This window comes from Pezoporus occidentalis, unplaced genomic scaffold (genome assembly GCF_034315485.1).
Source record: "Pezoporus occidentalis ecotype Australia unplaced genomic scaffold, CSIRO_AGI_Poc_V1 ctg17, whole genome shotgun sequence".
NCBI lineage: Eukaryota > Metazoa > Chordata > Aves > Psittaciformes > Psittacidae > Pezoporus > Pezoporus occidentalis.
The window spans coordinates 44,239-65,209 of record NW_026913531.1 but is presented as its reverse complement, the minus strand read 5'-3'; the positions used below and the strand labels follow the sequence as shown (position 1 = coordinate 65,209).

The 20,971-nt window shown below is 37.3% G+C and overlaps 1 protein-coding gene across 2 annotated transcripts in view; it reads right to left on the bottom strand.

Annotated features, from left to right (window-relative positions):
• The window catches only part of UPF2 (UPF2 regulator of nonsense mediated mRNA decay), a 61,270-nt gene that overhangs the window by 22,587 nt on the left and 17,712 nt on the right, over positions 1–20,971 (bottom strand). Inside the window, exons 7-13 of one of the 2 annotated variants that reach the window (XM_062613638.1) lie at positions 18,293–18,355; positions 15,092–15,195; positions 14,496–14,581; positions 8,521–8,629; positions 7,154–7,267; positions 6,112–6,228; positions 114–299 (exon numbers count right to left, since the gene is read on the bottom strand). In XM_062613638.1, coding sequence (XP_062469622.1) covers positions 114–299; positions 6,112–6,228; positions 7,154–7,267; positions 8,521–8,629; positions 14,496–14,581; positions 15,092–15,195; positions 18,293–18,355 — 779 coding nt within the window. The remainder of the gene's footprint in view (positions 1–113; positions 300–6,111; positions 6,229–7,153; positions 7,268–8,520; positions 8,630–14,495; positions 14,582–15,091; positions 15,196–18,292; positions 18,356–20,971) is intronic. The other variant, XM_062613639.1, reaches the window with a different exon arrangement.

Sequence of the window (20,971 nt, the reverse complement as noted above, 5' to 3'; positions counted from 1 at the left end):
AAAAAGATCCCTCTTCTTTGTAATTAAAACTGATAACCTTCCCCAAACCCTTCAGCAGTTAGTACTACATAATTTCCAGTAAAATCTGTATTAAAGATTTCAAAAGGATTTACCTTCTCTGTGGTGACCTTGGAGAGATCCTTGTAAAGGAGCTTACGAATATATTCTTGCAAAGGAGGACGTTTTTTCTTCACAGTTTTTTCAGCTGGAGGAGGGTTACAGTAGTAATAGGCATTTTCTACCATTGTAACATAGCGTGCATCAAGATGCATTGCTTGTTTCTTTCTCATCATTTGCTCCTGGAAATAAATATAAATGATCATTTTAAAATAAAGATGTCACATTACATTTTCAAGCCAAAGGTCTTTATAGTTACATCTGGGATAAAGGAAACACGAAAGGTTGGAGAAAAGGAAGTTAAAAACTTCAGTAGAAAGAAGAAAAGGACAAAGCATATGGTTCTGTGTTGCTATTTCCAAGATAATTTTTCTTTACAATCCCTGTTTTTATAATGCTTCACCTGTGGTGAAAAAGCTTCCAGAAAAGTATTTAAAGTTTAACTTGAAATCTAAATGTTACTGTTTAGATAAATGGTTAATGAGATTATGGGCAACTCTGCTCAAACCAGGATTTTATTTAACTGAAATAGCTGAAATCCTTATGTCTTGACACAAGCACAGTGAATCATCACAAGAGTGGCAATCTACTCTTTACATCAGCATGCAACTCCAGAGAGTTCACGGTTTTGTTTCAACATGAATTTTCAGTGTTTAAGGCAATGGCATTTCCCTTATTACATGTTCCATTGTTGCCGTTTACCCAAGCAGAACAGACTGCAGGAAAACCAGCATTTCAGGGAAAACATCAGACAACTAAAAGGTTACTACATCAACATTAATTACTGTGCTTCACTGTCAGGATTGTCCTAGCTTCCCTCACAGAATACAACTTTTCTTCCATACTTCATTTTGGATACATACTTTCTTATTTTGTGGGGTTTAAAATTGTCTTGTATCTAAAAATTCTGTACAACTAAGGTAGCAGTTCTAAGCTGCTGCTTCTTACAGCAGAAGATGGGGGGATGCGCTTAACTCCATTACAAAAGAATTTTTTATATGCATGTGTGTATTTATGTAATTCTGTAAGTTGCATTAAAATTTCATGTATACCATATGATCCCATATATTCTAAATCACTCCAAGGTGGTCAAACAGGAAAAGAAACTGCACAGGTTTAGACTTTATTTAATAGAGGTTGGATACACAGTAAACTACAGCATCAAGCAGATGAACAAAACTAACACGGAAGTACTGTTTTATCACTGCACATCAATGTTGGGATATACACTCATGCAGTAAAGTAAACTCATGTAAAGAGTCTAAACCTTCTTTGACCACTGGTAAAGCAGCACAACTTTTCATGCTGGTGGACTTTCCACTCAACTTGAATAATTTGAAGTTTCTGATACAAGGCAGTGGTTCAGTTCAATTGAAATGTAAACATACTCAAACAGCTCCTGAACCTCAAGTTTCAGCTGTTAATTCAATAAGGATGAGTAGGTTTGTGTAGCACAGTAACCCAACAAATAACATCATTTTCCTCCTAGATGGTATGAATCTATTGCCAGGAAGGTCTCAATCTGACATCAACCCTAAAGCATTTCATCTTAACCTTTTCCATGACACAAATGGCCTCCCCCTTGTTTCCTTAACTGAGACTGTTCCTTTCCAAATGGCAAATTTCTGTCAAGAAGTAGTGAGTTTACCTACAGGTGCTTAACAGATGCACAGCACTTAACAATTGAGTATGTAAATCGTTTGATGTGGGGGGGAATAAACCCCAGCACTTACAGTAGACAGTACCAAAAGCTCACTGTGTCATATATGTTAATATTGCCTTCAAATTTTAGACCTTTTCTAGATAGATCAGGAGAAAAATACATCTTTGCTACCTTAGTGACATTTATCATGTTTTACTATAAACTAAGAAAATTAAGTGGAGCAAAGTAAAGCATAACAGACAATATGGCAAAAGGGCTTGCAAATAAAATTTATCCCCTCCTGAAACTACACAATTTGTATATTTGCCTGTTAAAAGATGCTGCATGTTATGCTGTAAATAACGGGTTATAATTACGTTTCTTCCCAGAAGAGACAACATGCACTACCCCAAGACTCAAAATCACTGTCATTTATAATTTTTCGAGCAATCCCAAGTGTGTACCCTAACTGTAAGTAGATGGTATTGGTATTAATCTTAACCTCCACTAAAAATCGTAAAAATTTTAAACAACTGTGTGTATTTCAACCCTTTTTCACTTAAGGCATAAAGTCAGATGGAGAGGCAAGAAAGAGAAACCATAGCAGTATACTGCCTAGAATAACAAGAACCTTTACAGATTTCAGAAGGAAAAAAAAAGGCAAGATTTGCAGTCGAAAGCACTTTAACCTTTAACAACTTTGGGTCTTCATTTTACTAGGCTGAAATGAAGATTCACAAAGATAAAGCATTACATTTGAAGATTAGGTTTCTGTTTTTTTCCTTTGATGAAGAGAGATCACAAACAACACTGAAATGTCCAAGTTAAACGGTTTGTTTTTTCTTGGTGAGTAACAAAATCTCTCCTTTTGCAAAGCAGCGCCAAAAAAAAAAAAAAAATTATGTCAGTCATGCTGAAATGCTTTTCTGACTTGGGCTTTTTGATATTTCAGTTATCAGACTGCAATAAGCTACTGAAACTGTTCAGCTCCTTCTCCCCTTTACTACCCTGCTACTTGTCCCAGCAGTACAAAAATCACAATTTTAAGTTTCTTGGAAGCACACTACTGTTACAGTGAATTAACACAGTCTCAATCTAACCACAATGACTCTGCCACAGCTTTTGTCCGTACAAACAATGCTCTCCCACAGTTTCAACTCCATCTATAAAAGGAGTCACCCTGAGAAATGAGCCACCATGGAGCTGAAGTACTGTATGTTTATAAATACAAATGATCTTGCCCTAAAAAAGACAATGTCACACAACTGTGTAAGTTAAAGGATTAAAAATGCATCAGAAAGTTCTTCAAGGAAGATTTGCAGGCTTGGTATTAACAAGATCAAAACAGCATGACATAAGAATTTGATATTTTAACATTCATTAGGGACTGTAGTGACAGGACAAGGGGTAACAGGTTAAAACTTAAACAGGGGAAGTTTAGATTGGATATAGGAAGTTCTTTACTGTGAGGGTGGTGAGGCTCTGGAATGGGTTGCCCAGGGAAGTTGTGCATGCTGCATCCGCGGTGGTGTTCAAGGCCAGGCTGGACAGAGCCTTGGGTGGCATGGTTTAATGTGAGGTGTCCCTGCCCATGGCAGGGGGATTGGAACTGGATGATCTTAAGGTCCCTTCCAACCCTAACTGTTCTATGATTCTACGATTACGTTACAGAAACGTAGATCAACATAATGCTGTTCTTCCTTCTAAAGCACCAATTCACATAATCCATTTATCAACAGACCAATCCTAAAGTCAAGTGAGTTTTACAGTAACATTCTAAATTACATGAAGGACACCAACTGTCAAAAGCTCGTCAGGAAGAATAATTAACAAACAGCATCGCTCTGATGAAAGAATTATTAAATCATTGCAAAACATGCCAGCAGTTCTACAAAACCAGAATGTGTTCATTAAATGTTTCTTTCCTGCTAAGTTTGAAGCACTCTTACAGCACTGCTTTACTACTTAATTTTCCCTTAGTTACTTTCAAAATAAATTCTTAGCTTTCTTCCACACCAGAAAAAGCAGTATTGTCTCTAACAGGAGACAAAGAGCCTGCTTGACATACTATATCATCAGTATGTATTAAGTCAAATAATTATTTGGAAGATCAACAGACCTTAATCCTACCCCTAAGAACCATTAGTAAGATCAGCTTTACATTTACTTAGATTTGTAGTACAAGATCCTAATTAGTGTGCTTTGGGAACAATCTTTTCTACAAATCACACTAACTGGTACCATAAGACTATGATCGAACTGGTATAAGACAATTTAAGTCAAAATTAATTGCTATAGTTTTTGTAGGGCAACATTGGAAGATTTAGCTATTAAGACGTTTGTAGAACATAAATCTATAGGCAATTATACATCTTAGTCAACAGATATTCCACACTTAGTGCCATCTCTCTTCTCCTGGTTCCTCAATGCATAAGAAAAAAATGACTTATACAAAACTGTGTGAAGTTTTATGAGTTACTGAAACAGTGTTTGTGGTTTCTCTTGCACTTCACAGTTAAATCACATTTAGTGCTCATCCAGCAGGTTTCAGAAATATACAGATCAGTGGCTTTGTAGCGCATAGAACCAAAAGCAGTCAGTTACAAAAGGCAGCTTTGATAAAGGTACTTCATTTTTCCTGACTTCTAAAAAGTTTTAACAACTAACAAAAAACATGGCAGCAATAGGTAAAGTGTCTTTTAAAGATATTAGAACATTGTTTTCAGGGGAAAAATACTTGGTTATGGAAAGGAACATATTTAACAATAAAACCCATCAGCTGGCAAACCTTTACAAAATTGAGACATTCCAACCTTTCAAGACACAAAGTACACTTCAACAAAAAGCATGAGCCAAGAACCTGCAGTTAATTTGCCCACCTCTTGTGACTAACCACAATAAATGTTAACGACATTCAAAGAGATTCAGAAAGAAACAGCATTTTGAGAGGAAGAAATTGTACAGCAACATAACCAAATGCGCAACAACCGCTTCTCCATTAACTAGAGCATGTGAAGAAAGACTATACATTCAAGAGAAAGGCCTGTCAAGAGTAAGCCTGTGCTCTGGTAAGAAAGCAGATAAATACACAGCAGAGACAGTGATATTTCACAGCTTAAGAGCTCTGTTTTTAGGAAGAGATTCTAAACATTTAAATTGCTCCTTTCCAGAAGGGCAGACACACAGACTTTCTTTACTGCAGATGCGCACCTCTATTCTTCCTGCAGTACACAAATTTGAAGGGAACATTAAAACATCTAGTCAGGCTTCAAATACAATAACATGGTCTATTAGTTGGTCTGTATCTGCTTAAGCTGCTTTTAATCTAATGCCATTTCCTACTGCTGGTATCCATCTTTGAAGGATTTCTTCAATCATATTGGACTCAGTCTCTTGCCTTGGACACAAGAGTTTTAGGATAGTCTCAAGCCAGTAAACATGTTATTCAGGGCTCATACACTAAAAAAGACTCAAAGATAACCCTTGTTATTTTTGAATCTAGACTTACAGATACCACTTCAACTCTTACCTTAATTACCGAGCTCTACTTCTAAAAGCTATTTCTGCAGTGTCTTCATGAACTTCTCCTTCAAATTTGGAACCCCAGATCATTACACAGCCACAGAAACCACTTCTTTCACAACTGTCTTCACCTTGAGTTGAAATATCTCCAGCTCCATTCACTACCATTTTCCCCCTCAAATAGCATTTCAGGCACGTACAGGTACACCTATTAGGTTCTTTCAACCTTAGCCTCTGGTTTTGCTCTATCTCCAAATTATTTGTAGTTCAAAAGCAAAGTCTTTTGCTTCAGAAATTCAATTCTTTTTTTTTTTTTAAGTCATGAACAGATTTATAGGTCAACTGGAGCTCTCCAGAATACTTTCAAATAGCTATTCTCACAGAAGGTGCAAGCTCAGAGCTGAAACAACACTGGACATGCTATAAATAACAAGATGATACAAGTCCACAGGATTACAAAAAGCCTGATAGCCTCAAAGCAGCTTAGGACTTGAACATAGGTAACACCAGTCCATCATTCCATAATGAGGAGGTGAGGTTTCAGGATAACAGATTCATTGTCTTCCCATACTTGTCTGTTTGATACTATAAATGTTTGATACTGTCTGATACTATTAAAGTATCATGAACTTTATCCTCCCTGAGCATTCAAGATAAAACCTAATGCAAGTTTTCACTTACTGTGCTTGAACGTTGTAACTGACAATTGAGATGTTAATCACAATCATCATTATGGTGAGACCACATCACAAAGCCAAAAAATAAAAGTAATCATTGGTTTAATTTGGTGCATGACACCCCACCCCATAAGACAACAGGTTTTCTCTTACCAGAAGAACACTGGTTCTTAAGTGAGATTCTGGTGATCTGAAGAGGAATCTTCCACAGGTTTCCAGCAGAGTACAAGCCATTTCAATATGGTGATGAGAAAAATCTGACAGAAGCATCTGGTATATATTTATATAAAAATACAGCATGTTAAACATCTTTTTCAACTGCAGAAAACAGTAAGTTACATCTACCATACAGTACACTACTGTGGTGTTCCATGCTCTTTAAGGAAAAAAATGCAAATTGATTTAACTGGTCAGATGTTAACAAAATTATAAATATTTCTCATTAAAAAGTATTATAAGAACAGTCTGGAACCCAAATTAAGGCTCCAGAAACCTGAAAAACAGGATGCTTCCTCAGCCTATCATAAAGAGACTACAATATTGAAACAAACTCTTATAATCTTCCCTATACCCCTTCCAACTCTGTTACATCTGCTTTAAAATTCCTGTTGCTAGACTGGAAAACTACAAAGTAATACTGCACAAGGACACAATAACCTCAACGCACATCTAAATTTAATTGCATTAAGTTAAGCAGCAGCTGAAAATTAACAAAGCTTTGCACTTTTCAGTATTTTATAGATGGGAGAAAAAAAGAGAGATAATCAGATCGCTTTTTAAGAATTCAGCTTTGATACCTGAGTCAACAAACACAAACTCTTCCCACAAGAAGTGATCTTAACCCCTGTGAGTCTTCAACCACCTTTCTAAAACATGCTTTTATCTTTTAAAACCCATTTTTAATCTGGGACTTGACCTCAAAGACAAGTTTGAATGTTTATCAGCATGCAAACTGAGATGATATGCCTGAAGGTTAATGCTTTCCAAAGGTTTAGTTTGTTCTTCAATGAACAAAAGCACCTGCTAAAATGGCATATAAGCCTCTCCTTGCATCACTGAAGAGCTTTCCATTCCTAATGCCTTCCTCTTACTGTTGTGTTCTCTGTAGAAACATTAATTGTAATCAACATAATGAAATCTTTGCAATGCATAGCAGATGAGTAAGTAGCAATGTTTCTACAATCACAACACTAACCTTTAAGCAGTGGAGAGTATCATTTTTGGAGAACATCTTAAACTTGGTAAGCTCACCAATGAATCTCACAGTTTTATTCTTTGTTTCAATGTTGATCTGGTCCTTTTTTCTTACCTAAAAAAAGAATGCATTTGAACGCAGGCTCTTAAAAATACCCACCTCTTAGAATTTACTTCAACACAAATCTGTATAATAGTTTAGGAATTAGGCAATGTTTGGTATTTGTTTAGTTCCTTATGCTCTACCTTTAGCTATCACCAGGTTTCTTAAAGTCTCTCTACAACCCTGTTTCTTCAAAAGCTTTCCAATTTCTTTCCCCATCCCTCCACTCCCCCCCCCCCCCCAAACCACCCACCACACATTAACCTGTCCAACCCTCTTTACCACAATGAAGTAGTAGTTACGTATTCTAGATTCTGTATTTTTAGAATCATTAAGTAGCCTCTAAATGAATAGGACCACCTAGTCCCTAAGAAAATATTAAATACTGACAGCTTTTCAAGTCTGGTTTAATAATGTGCAGACTACCCCTTACCCGTCCTTTCTTTTTTTTTTCTTTTAAAATTACTGATATCCAGTATAATTTTATTACCAATGTACAAATCTATGTCTAAACATAACCCGTAAAATGCAAACCTGTAGTTCTCCCCAAAAGAAATAGCTTTTCCCGAGTACAAACAGTTAATTTCAGATAGTTAGACTTAAATAAGTCTGTAACTAAGAGCAATTCATACACATTCTAAATGTCAATATAAGAAAGAAAATCACAGTGATGATTCCTTCACTGGTTTCCAAGTTTCATGCCATATTTTTATGCCATATAAAACCTATGCATCACTGTGCACCATAACCAATTTCATTAATAAACGTAGAACAAAATGAAAGAAACAACACTGAAAACGTGTTTGTGAGGAAAATTTTGGTTGATGAAAAGAGTAAAAAATAACTGACTTAAGCGCTACATTACAATAGTAAATACTAGATTACAGCAGTAACCTTATAGTGGGGAAAGTTTTGTTAGAATAGGTCAATTCTCATTTTAAATGCAAGTTATTAATTTACAGAAAACTCTTAACACAGTTGGAGCACAGTTTAACTTTTGCAATTTGGTTTAGCTGTTGTACAGCTCATTTTAATATATATATATATACACAAATACATATGGTAAATTGTAAAACAATTTTGTTTTAAAATGTACAAATGCAGTATTTGAGAATAAATCCACTTGGATGATAGAAAAACATTCACTGAATTTCAAAATCAGCAAATTAGCACCTACATAATACCAAACATTATTTATTCCCCAAAGGATGACTATTATCAGATTGGTTAATCTGAATGCAAACCACTGAATCAACAAAACATACATGAAATCTGAAGTCCCCTTTCAGCATGGAACAAAGATCCTCTGCTACATCAGACATACAAGGATGCAATGTGGCAACCAGTCTTGCATAAAACGGTAGCAAATCCAACCTGCAACAGAGGAGATGATAGAACAGACAAGCAATTCATAGACAAAAATGTATTTATGTCTATAAGTATAGTTACAATTTTACTTGTGAAAGGAATGAGTGTGCATATACCAACAGAACTACTGCTACACACAATTTTATGCGCTCACACTTCCAACTGCAATACTGTTTAAAAACAGCAATACAAGAAGGTATGTTACCCCATCCTACTGGAATCCTTCACAGCTCATTTCCTTTCAAAACTACTGCCTCGGGTGAAATGCCAAACACCATCTCAGCTACGGAATTTGACCTATAAGAAATTACCAGATACAAAGAGAATCCTGATGCCTCTCAACAAGCAAAATGAAAAGTTCTTACAGATGACTCCATTTGCTGCTGCTTCTATTTCTCTTCTCTGAGTATCAGCAGACATAACCAGAAAGGTAAGAACATATTTATTTTTAAGGCAGTGAACTTCTAAGTGAATGTAGTAGTTATTACATAAACCAAAGCTCAGCAGATGGCAATTTGTGCTCTCTTTAGGTTATACTTTGTTTCTTTCCATTAAAGACTATCTCGTTGTAAAAACCAGATAAATGCCCTTAAACCTGGTTTGTGGCATCATGTAACAGGACACAGAATATAACACAACTGCTTTGCATAAATGTGCAGGTATCACTTTTAAATACAGAGAAACCAATTGCCCTCTGAGGCCTCATAACAGCATTTAACAAATTGAAGAAGGTATTTTTAGTTTACTTTCAGAACATAAGTAAACGCTGTCAACAGATGAACCATAAAACAAGTTTTAAGTGGAGAAACACATCTTAAATTTCCATGCTACAAGCAAGAAATTGCCTGTAAGGGAAAACGGATCTGGAATTTACACTTTATGAAGGGTTCAGGTTTTCCCTTACTGCTAGGGAAAAGAAATGAAAAAGAAAAAAAGGAAAAGAAGAACTCTAAAAGCACAGTTTTTAGATGTAAATACATCTTGCTCTGGCACAAAGTAAAACCAGAAAATCATCAAGTCAAAACTAAAGCATGCACAACTGCCTCCCTTCTCCTTTCTACAGCTATGCCACTAGAGTAGATTTCCAAGATCCCCTAATATCCACTCACAGCAAGAGGGCTAATTATGTAGTTAATCTGTGGATCAGAAGAATCAGCATATACTGCTTGAAAGAGGCAGAGTTAAGCAGCCTCCTCGTAATCCCTAAAACTCCTGGTGAAACATTACAGGTATGCCAGTTACCTATTTAACCTTTTTCATTCTCTCTTGTTAATCAATAACTGAAGCAGTATTTACATTTTTCAAGCCTGTTGGAACACACAGCCAAGGGTGACTAGCCATAGCAAATTACTGTGATGTTATTAAGCATTTAGCCATTAACTCTTGGAGAAGGGAAAGTCTTATTACTTCACATAAACAAACAAAAGCTGAACTAGAGAAAGGACTTGGGCTGAAAGGAGGGGATTTCTGCATGGCACATCTTTTAAGACAAGTAGCAGAAAGCTTTATGCTGAACAAATACCTGCCTTCTGAGAGCTAATAATTTCATCTCTGTAAACTGAACATACCCAGGGGAAATTAAAAGTCTTAGAGCACATTGCTGTTATTCACTCACAGAACACAAAAGGGTTCTTCATGGGGATGAATGCTAAGATTGGGTGCTTTGAAATAGATGAAATATAATAAGGAAAAACCTTGGGTCAATTACTGTGAAATTGGCAATCGGAGATGGAATCCATTCCCTTTCACAGGGGAGACAAAAATTCCTGCTCAGAAGCGGAGAGATTGCAGTATCTATGGCACCATCTACTGGTACCTGCATTGAAGCCAATCCACGTTTTCTATTTTCTCCAAAAGCATTTCTCTTCCTTGAGAAGTTGGGCAGAAATTAACTAGGATGACCACAAACCCCATAGTGTTGCTTTCTCTTCCTGCTCTTCTATGTTATGAAACAAGACCTAGCATCAGTAAACTATCACAGTAAAAGAACATTACTTCTGATCATTGCCATTTTGACCATATGCCTTGGATTGTAATCCAGTCAGTTCTGGACCTCTGGATCACATGGACTGCACTTCAGTGAAATACTTAAGAGCACATCTTTTAAAACCCAAACCACAAAACTTTGCTCAATTAAAGTCCTAGCTGCAAACTCTCTAGAATGGTTGCATCCAAAATTTTATACCTAGGAGTGAAGGGGGCATCTTGGACATTTATTAAATGGGATTCTACCAGAAAGACAGTTTAAAGTATGAGGTAATGGAGCAAGAACTGCTGCCTCACAAGCAAATCCAAATCCAGACAAATGCAGTGTATTCACTGGGCTTGAACAGGTACAAACTGCCATCAACACTGCTCAGTGAGAAGAGATGGATGTTGTGGAAGTGGCATGCTACCAGATAAGCACTTCTTCCTTTTGTTTCGTAGCTGTGGCATGAACTCCTTGATCTCAAGCACATCTCTCAATTTTATCATTGAATGAGACAGGCCACTGAAATACTGATAAGTTCAACTGAACAGAAAGGACCTTGCTACTGAGGATTCTCAGGATAAAGAGCTGAAAGGGGGTTTACAACTTCTGACTTAAAATGCTCAGAACTATTTAAACACTTAAACTGCAGCCAACTTCTGAATTAAGAACCAAGGATAATGCTAAAACCTTCTGTAAGATGAACAACAGATCTCTTACTTAGTAAATGTGCAACTTCACAGATCACCATGAATGGGGATGGTAAAAAAATGAGAAGCTGCAACAGCTCCTATCTGCTGTTTAGCATTTGCTAGAATTGTTTAGAAGTTAAGGCCTAAAAAGAGATTTTATACTGCAAAACTGCAGTATGCAGCTAGACAGATCCATGTGTATCTGTAGAGGAAGATAATGCAGTTCAACAGCAAAGAAGTACACATAAATGCCTTAAAGCTGTGAGCAGTATATGTTAAATTACTGTGCTGTCACTTTAGTGCAAACTATATAGTCCTGAATTAAAAGGTTAATATTTAGTATTAAACCAACCCTCTAATACAAACCTGAAAGCCACTTGTATACTAGCACTGAGAAGAAATCTTTTTAAAAGGCTTTCTGTTCTGTTGAGTTAGAGGTTCAAATCACAGCTGAAAATGTAAATGCGATCCATTCATAAGTATTCAGCAGAGCAGTGCAATGATGTTGTTTCTAACACTAATCCACAGTTAGTTGAGGAAAAAACATCCCCTTTTGTCAAATTAAATTTTCTGTCTCTGTATTTGTCCCAGTCAATCCAACTTTAGTTGAAGCAAGAAACTCTACAGCAATACTACATGATGACTTCAACTTTACAGTTTCTTCATCACTCCTCAAGCACAAAACCAGTTTGTACTTTCTTAGTAAAACTGTTGTGCCTGCATATATTATTTCCTAAAACTGATCTCTCAGGAGAAGAAACAGAACTTACTCTGTTACTGAAACATCTTCTTATGGCTGATAACATACTATCTAGACTTCAACAGCATTATCTGATAGGCTTAAGACTAAACACTTTTGGAAAATACACTGCTTTATCTACATCCTATAAGGATGCTGTTCCTCTGAACCTTTTGCAAAAGGAGCCCCAAAAATCCCCTAAAGAACACAACCACAAAAAGCTTTCTTCTCCAGTGGTATCCTGGAGAGAGAGACTGCAGAAACTACTAGAATTCATACTAAAAACTAGGATGCAACAACAATAATGGAAGGCAAAGTCGTATCATATGGCTCAGTGAAGAGATACACAAAGCAAAACCATAGTTAATGCAGAGTATACAAAGCTTAGAAGCAGTGTTTTATAATTTTCTAAATCAGTTTGTAGCATTTTATAGCAACCATTACTACCATGTGCCATATACACACCTGGAGTTTTTCCTACAAGGATTATAAACAGTGATTTCAAGACAGAAAGCAGAACTGCTCCTTTACCAACTGCAGAAATAAAGCTAATGTAAATATTAAGATAGACTGCCCTTTAAAATCATGTGCATCTATGGGCAATTCAGCTGGTACTTCCACTGCAACTGTTTGTGGCTCAGGACAAGAAGCTCAGTCAACATCCTATTTCTCCTGCTTAGTAGCCCAGAGATGGGCATCACTACTGCAGACAAGAGAAGAGGCAGATATACAAAACTGAACTTAAGATCTTACAGCTGGAAGCTGGAGTATTTACTAGCCCAGCAGGTCTCACAGCAGACAGCAGAAAAAGATAGTAAAAATAGAATTGTACATGAAATATTAATATTTCTTAATAGTAATAATTAATATTTATAAGAAAAACCATGAGCAATCAGCTGAACCATTCGCTTCAGTATTAGTTCCAACTATGAGAGAACAGAACTGTCACAAAGCAGCTCCTTGAGGCAACCACACCATCTATACTAGTCTGAGTTCCTACAGAACTGTAGATGCCCTAGGCTATGAAAAATGTTCTCAAATTGTGTTTCGATGCATTTCATGGTTAACATTTCTATTTATTAGCATGCTGGTATTTCCTCTACATCGTAAAACTGGACTGAAGAGCACCTTGTTACCTCTAACACAGAAGATACTCAACTCCCTACCTCCTCTGTCAGTAACTCATTTTTCGGGCACAATCAGGCCCCTGTCAAAGTCTCCAAAGACTGAGGTGTCAAAACCATAACTTTTTAGAGAAAAGAATACATGAAGAGAAAAGATTACGTGCACTTCTAGTTGCAAAAGCTAGTATCAACATAGAGTCAGGTTAATGCATATAGTAAGCAAACAAACCACTGGTTTATACCCAGCAAAGAGAGTAATGCTACTAGCACAGCAGACCCTTATTACAGATGGGATGTACAAATAAGCTAGAATTAAGGTTGAAAACACAGTGCAAGAAGTGATTAAAAGTAATGAAAACAAAACACCAGAGCCTGTTTATTCAAAGCAGTTTTCTACACAAGCCTTCAGACAACACAGACACTCAAACTGTACTTCCACACCCCCCACTAGTGTTAAAAGGCATGGAATCAAAGTGGTGTGAACTCTTAATAGGAAATACAAGATGATGATGAAACACTGAAACTAAAAGCAGCATCAAAACAACCTCCCAGGAGAAACAGGGTGAGGTGGAGCAAGAAAAGCACCTCCCGCGTAATTGCACCTATTTAAACTGCGCCTCTTTAAGGTACAAGTTTACCGGAGAGGAAAAAAATACATTATTCTTCCAATGAATTTAAAAGTTTCATTTTAATATTTGCACTCATTTTTGTAAGCAAGGCTATTTTTCTGTGTGTAGGGCCCTCACACAAGGAGAAATAGCAAAACTCTACAAGGACAAATCTACATGGACAGAAGAGGCCAAGCTCCAGCTCTTATACTCGCTTTCTCTAAACTGGCTGGCCTAGAACCAGTGCTGCTCCAGAAGATGCAAGATACATATTCTAGAAGATACATAATAGCTATGTAATACATCAGAATTAACATATCACAAGAAATCCTCCTACCGGAACTACATTGTGCTCTAACTATTCATAGGTTCTTACACAAAATAACTGCAAGTTCTCCTGAACAAAATACATCCTCTTTTGCTACAAGGTAAGTTTTGCTGTTGTTTTCATGGTTAAAAAGTCATGAAAAGATTCACTGTAAACACACAAGTACCAGAAGACAGAAACGAATATTTAAAAAAAGAAATTATTAAAGAAAATTTACACTGGTATGGCAAAATACTGTGGGGAATTCCTTGATCATTAATGCATAAATCAGTCCTGAAGTGCACCTCAGAAATGAACAAATGCAACTTGGAATATACACTGGTTTTCAGTAACTTAAACAGTTAAAAATCATATACATATATATGCTAAATAACCAAAGGGTGGAGCTATCTTATTCTCCTTCAGTTCTTACCTTTGCCTAGGAACTATGAAAAGTGCTCGTACGAGTTTTCTTCTGTTGGCTTTTGTATTCATATTCATGCAAAAATCCATTGCTGCCTGTAAAGAGGAAAGTCAATGAAACACTTCACCTTTACTGCAGTGTGTTTTTATTTAAAGTAATACAGCATGCTTTCCAAAAGCATCTTTACGGAGTTATTCCTGTTACATGCAGCTGCTTTATGAACAGCCATAAAGAAAAGCCTTCCTTTATGTCTAGAACTGACATAGCTGCAAAACGAGTCCAGTTGATTTTTTGGACCAACACAAGGAAGAAAACAGCTTTAGGCAGATGGGGAGTAATCTGTCAGAGAGGAATGGGAGGAAAATCGGAAAAAGCCAAGTCTACTTCTAAACCAAACTGACACATAAGAAAACAGGCAGACAAAAAAATCAGTATCACATGCTGTCTTGGCAATTAGTGATTAAGTGAGGGATAAAAAGGTTTTCTCCAAAGTAATTACTTTAAATATAGTTCAGCTCCTGACAGACTCAAAAGCTTCAAATCTTTGCTTCCAATCTATTTGATCTAGCATTATCTTTAAGAGTGGATAAAAATGAAAACTATACCTTGTCTATGAGATCTCTGTTGACACAGTTTGGAAGCTGCTGAAGGAAAGCATCTACTATAAGTTTTAAATGAGATCCAGTACTGGCTTCTTCATCCTCTTGTTCTAACAGAGTGAAATAAACAAGCAGCACACATCTTTAAGCTATGAAATATTGCAATTTATGATCATATCACCCAAACATTCGTAATGTTTAGCTGTTAAATATTCATTCACGGATTCAAACATATATATAGGGATAATATATAAAGATGAATATAAAATATCTTTTTTAATGAAGAAAAAAATCCATTTATTGCTTTTGCTAACAAAAGTCAAATGTAAACTTGTCTTCCTATTCATGAAGTTCCCTGCCTCCTACTTTATTCTGTCAAGAGCAACAACAAATCTATATTCCTAGAAAATGATCATGATTTCTTTAGATGACAGAAGGATGATCACAAGAAGGCCCAAACATGGGGGAAAACAAACCAAACCACCTTAATGCAACTGCAGACTCTACATTTTCCGTATGTTTGTCCTGCAGGAGAAACAGGATTTTTGACCAAAAGCATCCATTAAGGCTTTCATCCAGTATGTTCTTGACATCTTTTCACTTTAGGCTGTAAAAGCTAGAGGCCAACTCAATTCCTTCAGCAGTGCTGAAACCAGAGCCTAGAACCATAAAGCAACATGGATGGAGGGCTGATCATGCAGCAGCTGCAAGACAAGTGGTAACTTGTTTTTCAAGCAGGAGCTTCTGTGGAATTCGCAACACAGGAAGTAGCAACAGTGATGTGTGTCTACTGATTGAGTCCCTAACACTACTCAAGTAGAAGACTGTACGACAACTCTACCACTGGAATTCAGCTTTTCTGACATCTGCTCTGAAGACCTCACCAGAGCAATCCCCCTACAGTTATCCTCTAATTGCAAAATCTGTGGTATGCTTACAAAACTCTTCCAGATTTTAGTAAGTCCTAGAAAAGAGTTTAGTTTCCTTTATAGCACAACACAAGCCAAAACAACGAGCTGCAACACAAACACTTGGGAAAAAGTCTTCATTGGCCAAAGCAACACAGAAGAACGCTGCTTCCTGAAAAAGGAACATGATGACGCTTGGGTTTGTTTCAGTTTGAGGATGTTCAGCAGTAACAGGAATACCCAGGAAAGTATTCATGTGGTGGAAATCACACCCAAGTAACCTACAAAATACCTGACACCTGGTAAATTCATTATGTCTTTAAAGGCTACATGGTAAGATAAACCAGCATGAAGACTCAAGTTCATTTTTCAAGTTGCTGAAAGGGAAGGAGATAACTGCTATAAGGGAAAAAGATGGTACATTGTAGGACCATTTTTTTTCTTGTTTCTGGAAACTGTTAGGGGCAGGGGTTGAACTTAGGCAGAGAAATGCTAAAATCTGTTTCAAGGAACACTGCAAGCTACCCAGTCTTGAAGGTGCTAGAGGTTAAAGCAGGTGGCATCACTTCCTCCTCCTCTCTGACTAGAAGTCAGAACAAGAGAAGGGTTCACTAAGAAAGGAGAGGGAAAAAAAAAAAAAGGAAGCTGTTCCAGATGCTCAACAAGAGGACCATGATGTTTTAAATGGTTAATGAAACCCTGACTCTCTCATCACCCACATACTCAGACTTCACTAGGATGCATACAACAGCTCCAACAAGACAAATTTTAGTAGCAAATCTCATTTTAATGCATTCTTCCATTTAGGTATTTACAGCCACACCTTACTGTCTGCCTTTAATGTTCTTTTATCTTCTCCTTTTTCCTTTACAGCAGTTAGCTGTCTCACCTCAATCTTCTATTCAAACTGACTCACGGTTCTTGAAATCAGTTTAAAGCAGTCTTTGACATTTCAGCCACTATTCAAGGCAATCTTTCAAAAGTCCCTGTTATCACACTGAATTTCAACAGTTCCCAAATGTATCTCCCCTTTCACTGGTCCTCTCCTTCACTGAGGGCCAAAGATACTCTCACATTGTATTTCTCATCACAGCATGTGGATCCTTTCTAAGTGGAAAGGCTCTTTTCTTTTAGTACCTGAAGCAGGTTTGAGAGTTAAGACAGAGTTTTACAGTGACAGGAAATGAAACAGCCGGGGATTCCCAGTATGCAATTCATGTGAAAAAAATCAGTTAATTTCTTGCTTTCACTTTGATCCTCTTGAGTTTCAGTTTTTCGGTAGCAGCACATTTTAAAACTGCATTACCTCTTTTAAAAATTCACTACAAGTAGTAATGTACAACCATTACTTAGACTATTTGTAATGGTCTATCTGGGTGCAGATCAAGTCATGCAGCATAATCACTGTAGACAATGAAAGAAAAATTGTGTTTAAACACCTTTATATTTACCAGAAATGGATGTAATGATGCAGTTTCCAGGGAGTAGAACTGAGGAAGCATCAGAAGATGCTAAGGACTTACTGAAGTAATTCTGCAATGATTGGTACCAAACAATCTTCTGCTTCACCAAAACTAGTTGTTTGCCTTCCCCCCTCCCTACACACATACCTTCTGAGACAGCCCTTCTTCCTTTCATGTCAACACCGTCTTTTCAATTTACTGAACTATAACCCTGCAGAGGGCTTTCTCCTCAAAACCCCACTCTGCCTGAAAGGTTCAGTCTACTTAGTATAGTGTCACCCAGACAATGGAAACAAGGCAAGTGCTTTTGTAATGTCTGGAGCTATTCCTTTGTGAGACAAGGTTCTGAAATGAATCTGATCACAGAGGAGCCCTCGCACCCTGATGGTACAAGCTAAAAACGTGAGCAAATGGTTGGTTGGATCCCCCTCTCTGCACAACACTTGGCATAAGCATAGTGTTAAACATCTTGTTGAATAAAAGCCTGAGGAATGTATTCAGAATCTAGTCTCACAAGTCAAAAAAAGATTTCTTAGTTAATAACTTCAGATCTGTTTTTAAATTCCTGCTTTTCTGATAGGAACTCTGCTAGCTCTTTAAACAGTGTAGCAAAGTTAACAGGGTTGTCTTCATACTCACTTCTACACATTGTTTCTGCTGCTGACAAACCTTACAAAAACAGGCACTAGGTATGTATTAACATCAGATGAATCCTGCTCCCGGTACCCTTGATGGCTTCCACCCTGGCCATTCCTTACTTAACATCTTTGTCTCCATTCACACAGCTTCATGTTTAACATTTTATCTTCTCTTTCAAAAACAACCTCAAAACTCACTTCTTTCAGCATGTTTGAGGTGACTATTTGCAGCTCCGGTGCTATCTGCTCCCCTTCTCTTCCCTGAGCATATTGAAAATAAGAAAATTAAGATTCACTCAAAGTTAACACAATAGAGAAACAAAATAAATTACCTGAATTCCTAGTAAACAAACCTCTTCAACTAAGTGCATCATGTAAAACTTTCTTTTTATATGGCATACCTTAAACTTAGCTGATTATAGTCTCTGACCTTTAAGAAGTAAGTTTAGGCAGAAGCACTCCAGTGCTGTGAAGGCTGCTACACCAACAGAGACCTGCTTTGAAAACACACATGTTGGAAAACTGTCTTGTCTCCCTCATACTGAGCTTCTTCAGCCTGGAAAGGAGACAGCTCCAGGGAAACCTTAGAGCAGCTTCCAGTGCGTAAAGGGACTGACAAGGAATACAGAGAAGGACTTTTGACAAGGGCCTGTAGGGACAGGACAAGGGGGTATGGCTTTAAACTGAGAGGAGAGATCTAGATGAGGTACCAGGAAGAAATTCTTTTACTGTGAGGTGGTGAGGCATTGGCACAGGGTGCCCAGAGTAGCTGTGACTACCCTATCCCCAGTAGTGTTCAAGGCCAGGCTGGACAGGGCTTGGAGCAACCCACCCTAGTGGAAGGTGTTCCTGCCTGTGGCAGACGGGTGGAACTGTATGAACATTAAGGTCCCCTTCCAACCCAAATCAGTCTGGGATTCTACGATTCTATATTTGGACAGGCAGAAAAGACTGAAATGACAGAAGGTGATGCAGAAGTTACAAGAGATGTGCAGTACCTACTATGTGACTAGATTGTCCCTCCTATCCTATTTCCCCATCTATAATTTACTTATTCCCTCTGCTAATGAAATCCACACCACCAAATTATCACAATACTCAAAACAACTTTTCTTCATCTTGGCCCTTGTGCCATGTTCGATGTGTCTCTGAGCAACTTGATCTAGTTGAAGGTGTCTCTCATTGCAGGGGGGTTGGACTAGATGAGCTTTAAAAGTCTCTTCTAACTCAAACCATTCTGATTCTATGATCTAAGTCCCTGCTATACCTCATGCATCCTTCCTTTCTACACTCAAGGCTCATGTCAACCCACAAATCCCCTGTTTTATGTCTGTATGTGTATAATGTGTGTAATGCAGTGGTTTCATTCTTCACTAGCTCTGCACAAACATTACTAACTTACCTCAACTACAGATGGACAAAAAATTCAGTACATATGAAAAGAAGTTAAAGCTGTATTTTGTAGCTGAAGGACACCCAGTTTTCCTAACTTCAAACCCAAGGGAATTTTACTTAAGAAAAAGGCTGGGGAAAAAAGACATCTTCCAGTTCATTAGATGGAAACCCATTACAGAACTTGAAACAGCATCTAAATTAAGATTTTTGTTAATTAAGTATATCTGGTGCTGCCAACAAGGGGTGTTCAGAATTACACACACCCCAAAACAATCATTGTGTTTTGCTGTATGTTTCAAGTAAAGTAACACTCACATGCTGCTAACTTACAGCCTACTTTTCCAGCAGAACAAGGATTTACCAATTATACCTATTTTAGTTTCCATCATTCATTTCTGAAGTTACTTGCCAGTATCAAAGCAATTTGACAGGGTATGGAATTCCCAAAGACACTAAGTTTTCACCTGTCTCACAAAAAATAAACTCATGAGCAAAGACAACCAGGAAGCAGCAAGAAAAAGCCTACAGGCTGAACCAAATGATTTCACCTTCACAAGCTAGAGAGCAAAAGGCTTTCATAAACAGTTAGCTGTTTAATGAGAAAAAATAAACCCTATTCTGACATATTTTAGATTAACCTTTCAGATAAGAACATGTTTAATGCTTAGTCAACAGCTCATTTAAAAACAGAAACTAGTACTGATCATTGTTAACATATGATGATGAAACTTCCTATAATCAAGAGCATAACCATCAATTCCCTCTGAGCTACTCAAGCTGGTATTGCCTCCCAGAGACACTAGACCTTCTATATCTCATCTCATCTCCTGTTATTCCTTCCTCACTTCTATAGGATCTCACTTTCATGTTATTTGTCTTTATGTTCAAACTAATCTTCATCCTCCTATCATGACAATAATCCCTTTCAAAAAAATCAAGAAATATTTGCATTCCTTTAGATGTCTATTGACAAACTATTTTGGTCTATCTAGCAGGCCGTGAGCAACCCAGAATGAGCTGCTCTTTTTCTCTTTGATTCCAAGGGAACATCTAGGTTTACCAACCCTTACAGACCGTTAGAACCAAGCTCTTCACTGGTTTTCTCAAGATCTCTGACCAGAGGATAACAGCTCACTAAAGGTGAACATCCTGCAATTAAAACTTAAATTCTTACCCAGCTGAATGTGCTGATGGCTACTCAAAGAAGAAAATATATAAATAAAAGGGAAAATTCATCCAAGGAGGATAGAGCTTTTTCCAACCTGTCTGGGTAAACAAAGGAAAAATCTAAGGAAATACGTGATAGCTGTATCCTAACAGTTTTCCTTTCAGGAGGAGTCTGAAACAGTCTGACTCCAGAGCTGTCTCTTTTTTGAATTAGTGAGGTGGCACAGACCAGCAGAGTTCCAAGATCAAGTTCAGCTCAACTAACTTTCAGTACACAAGTCACCCAATTTGAAGATCCATATGCCTTAACCAATC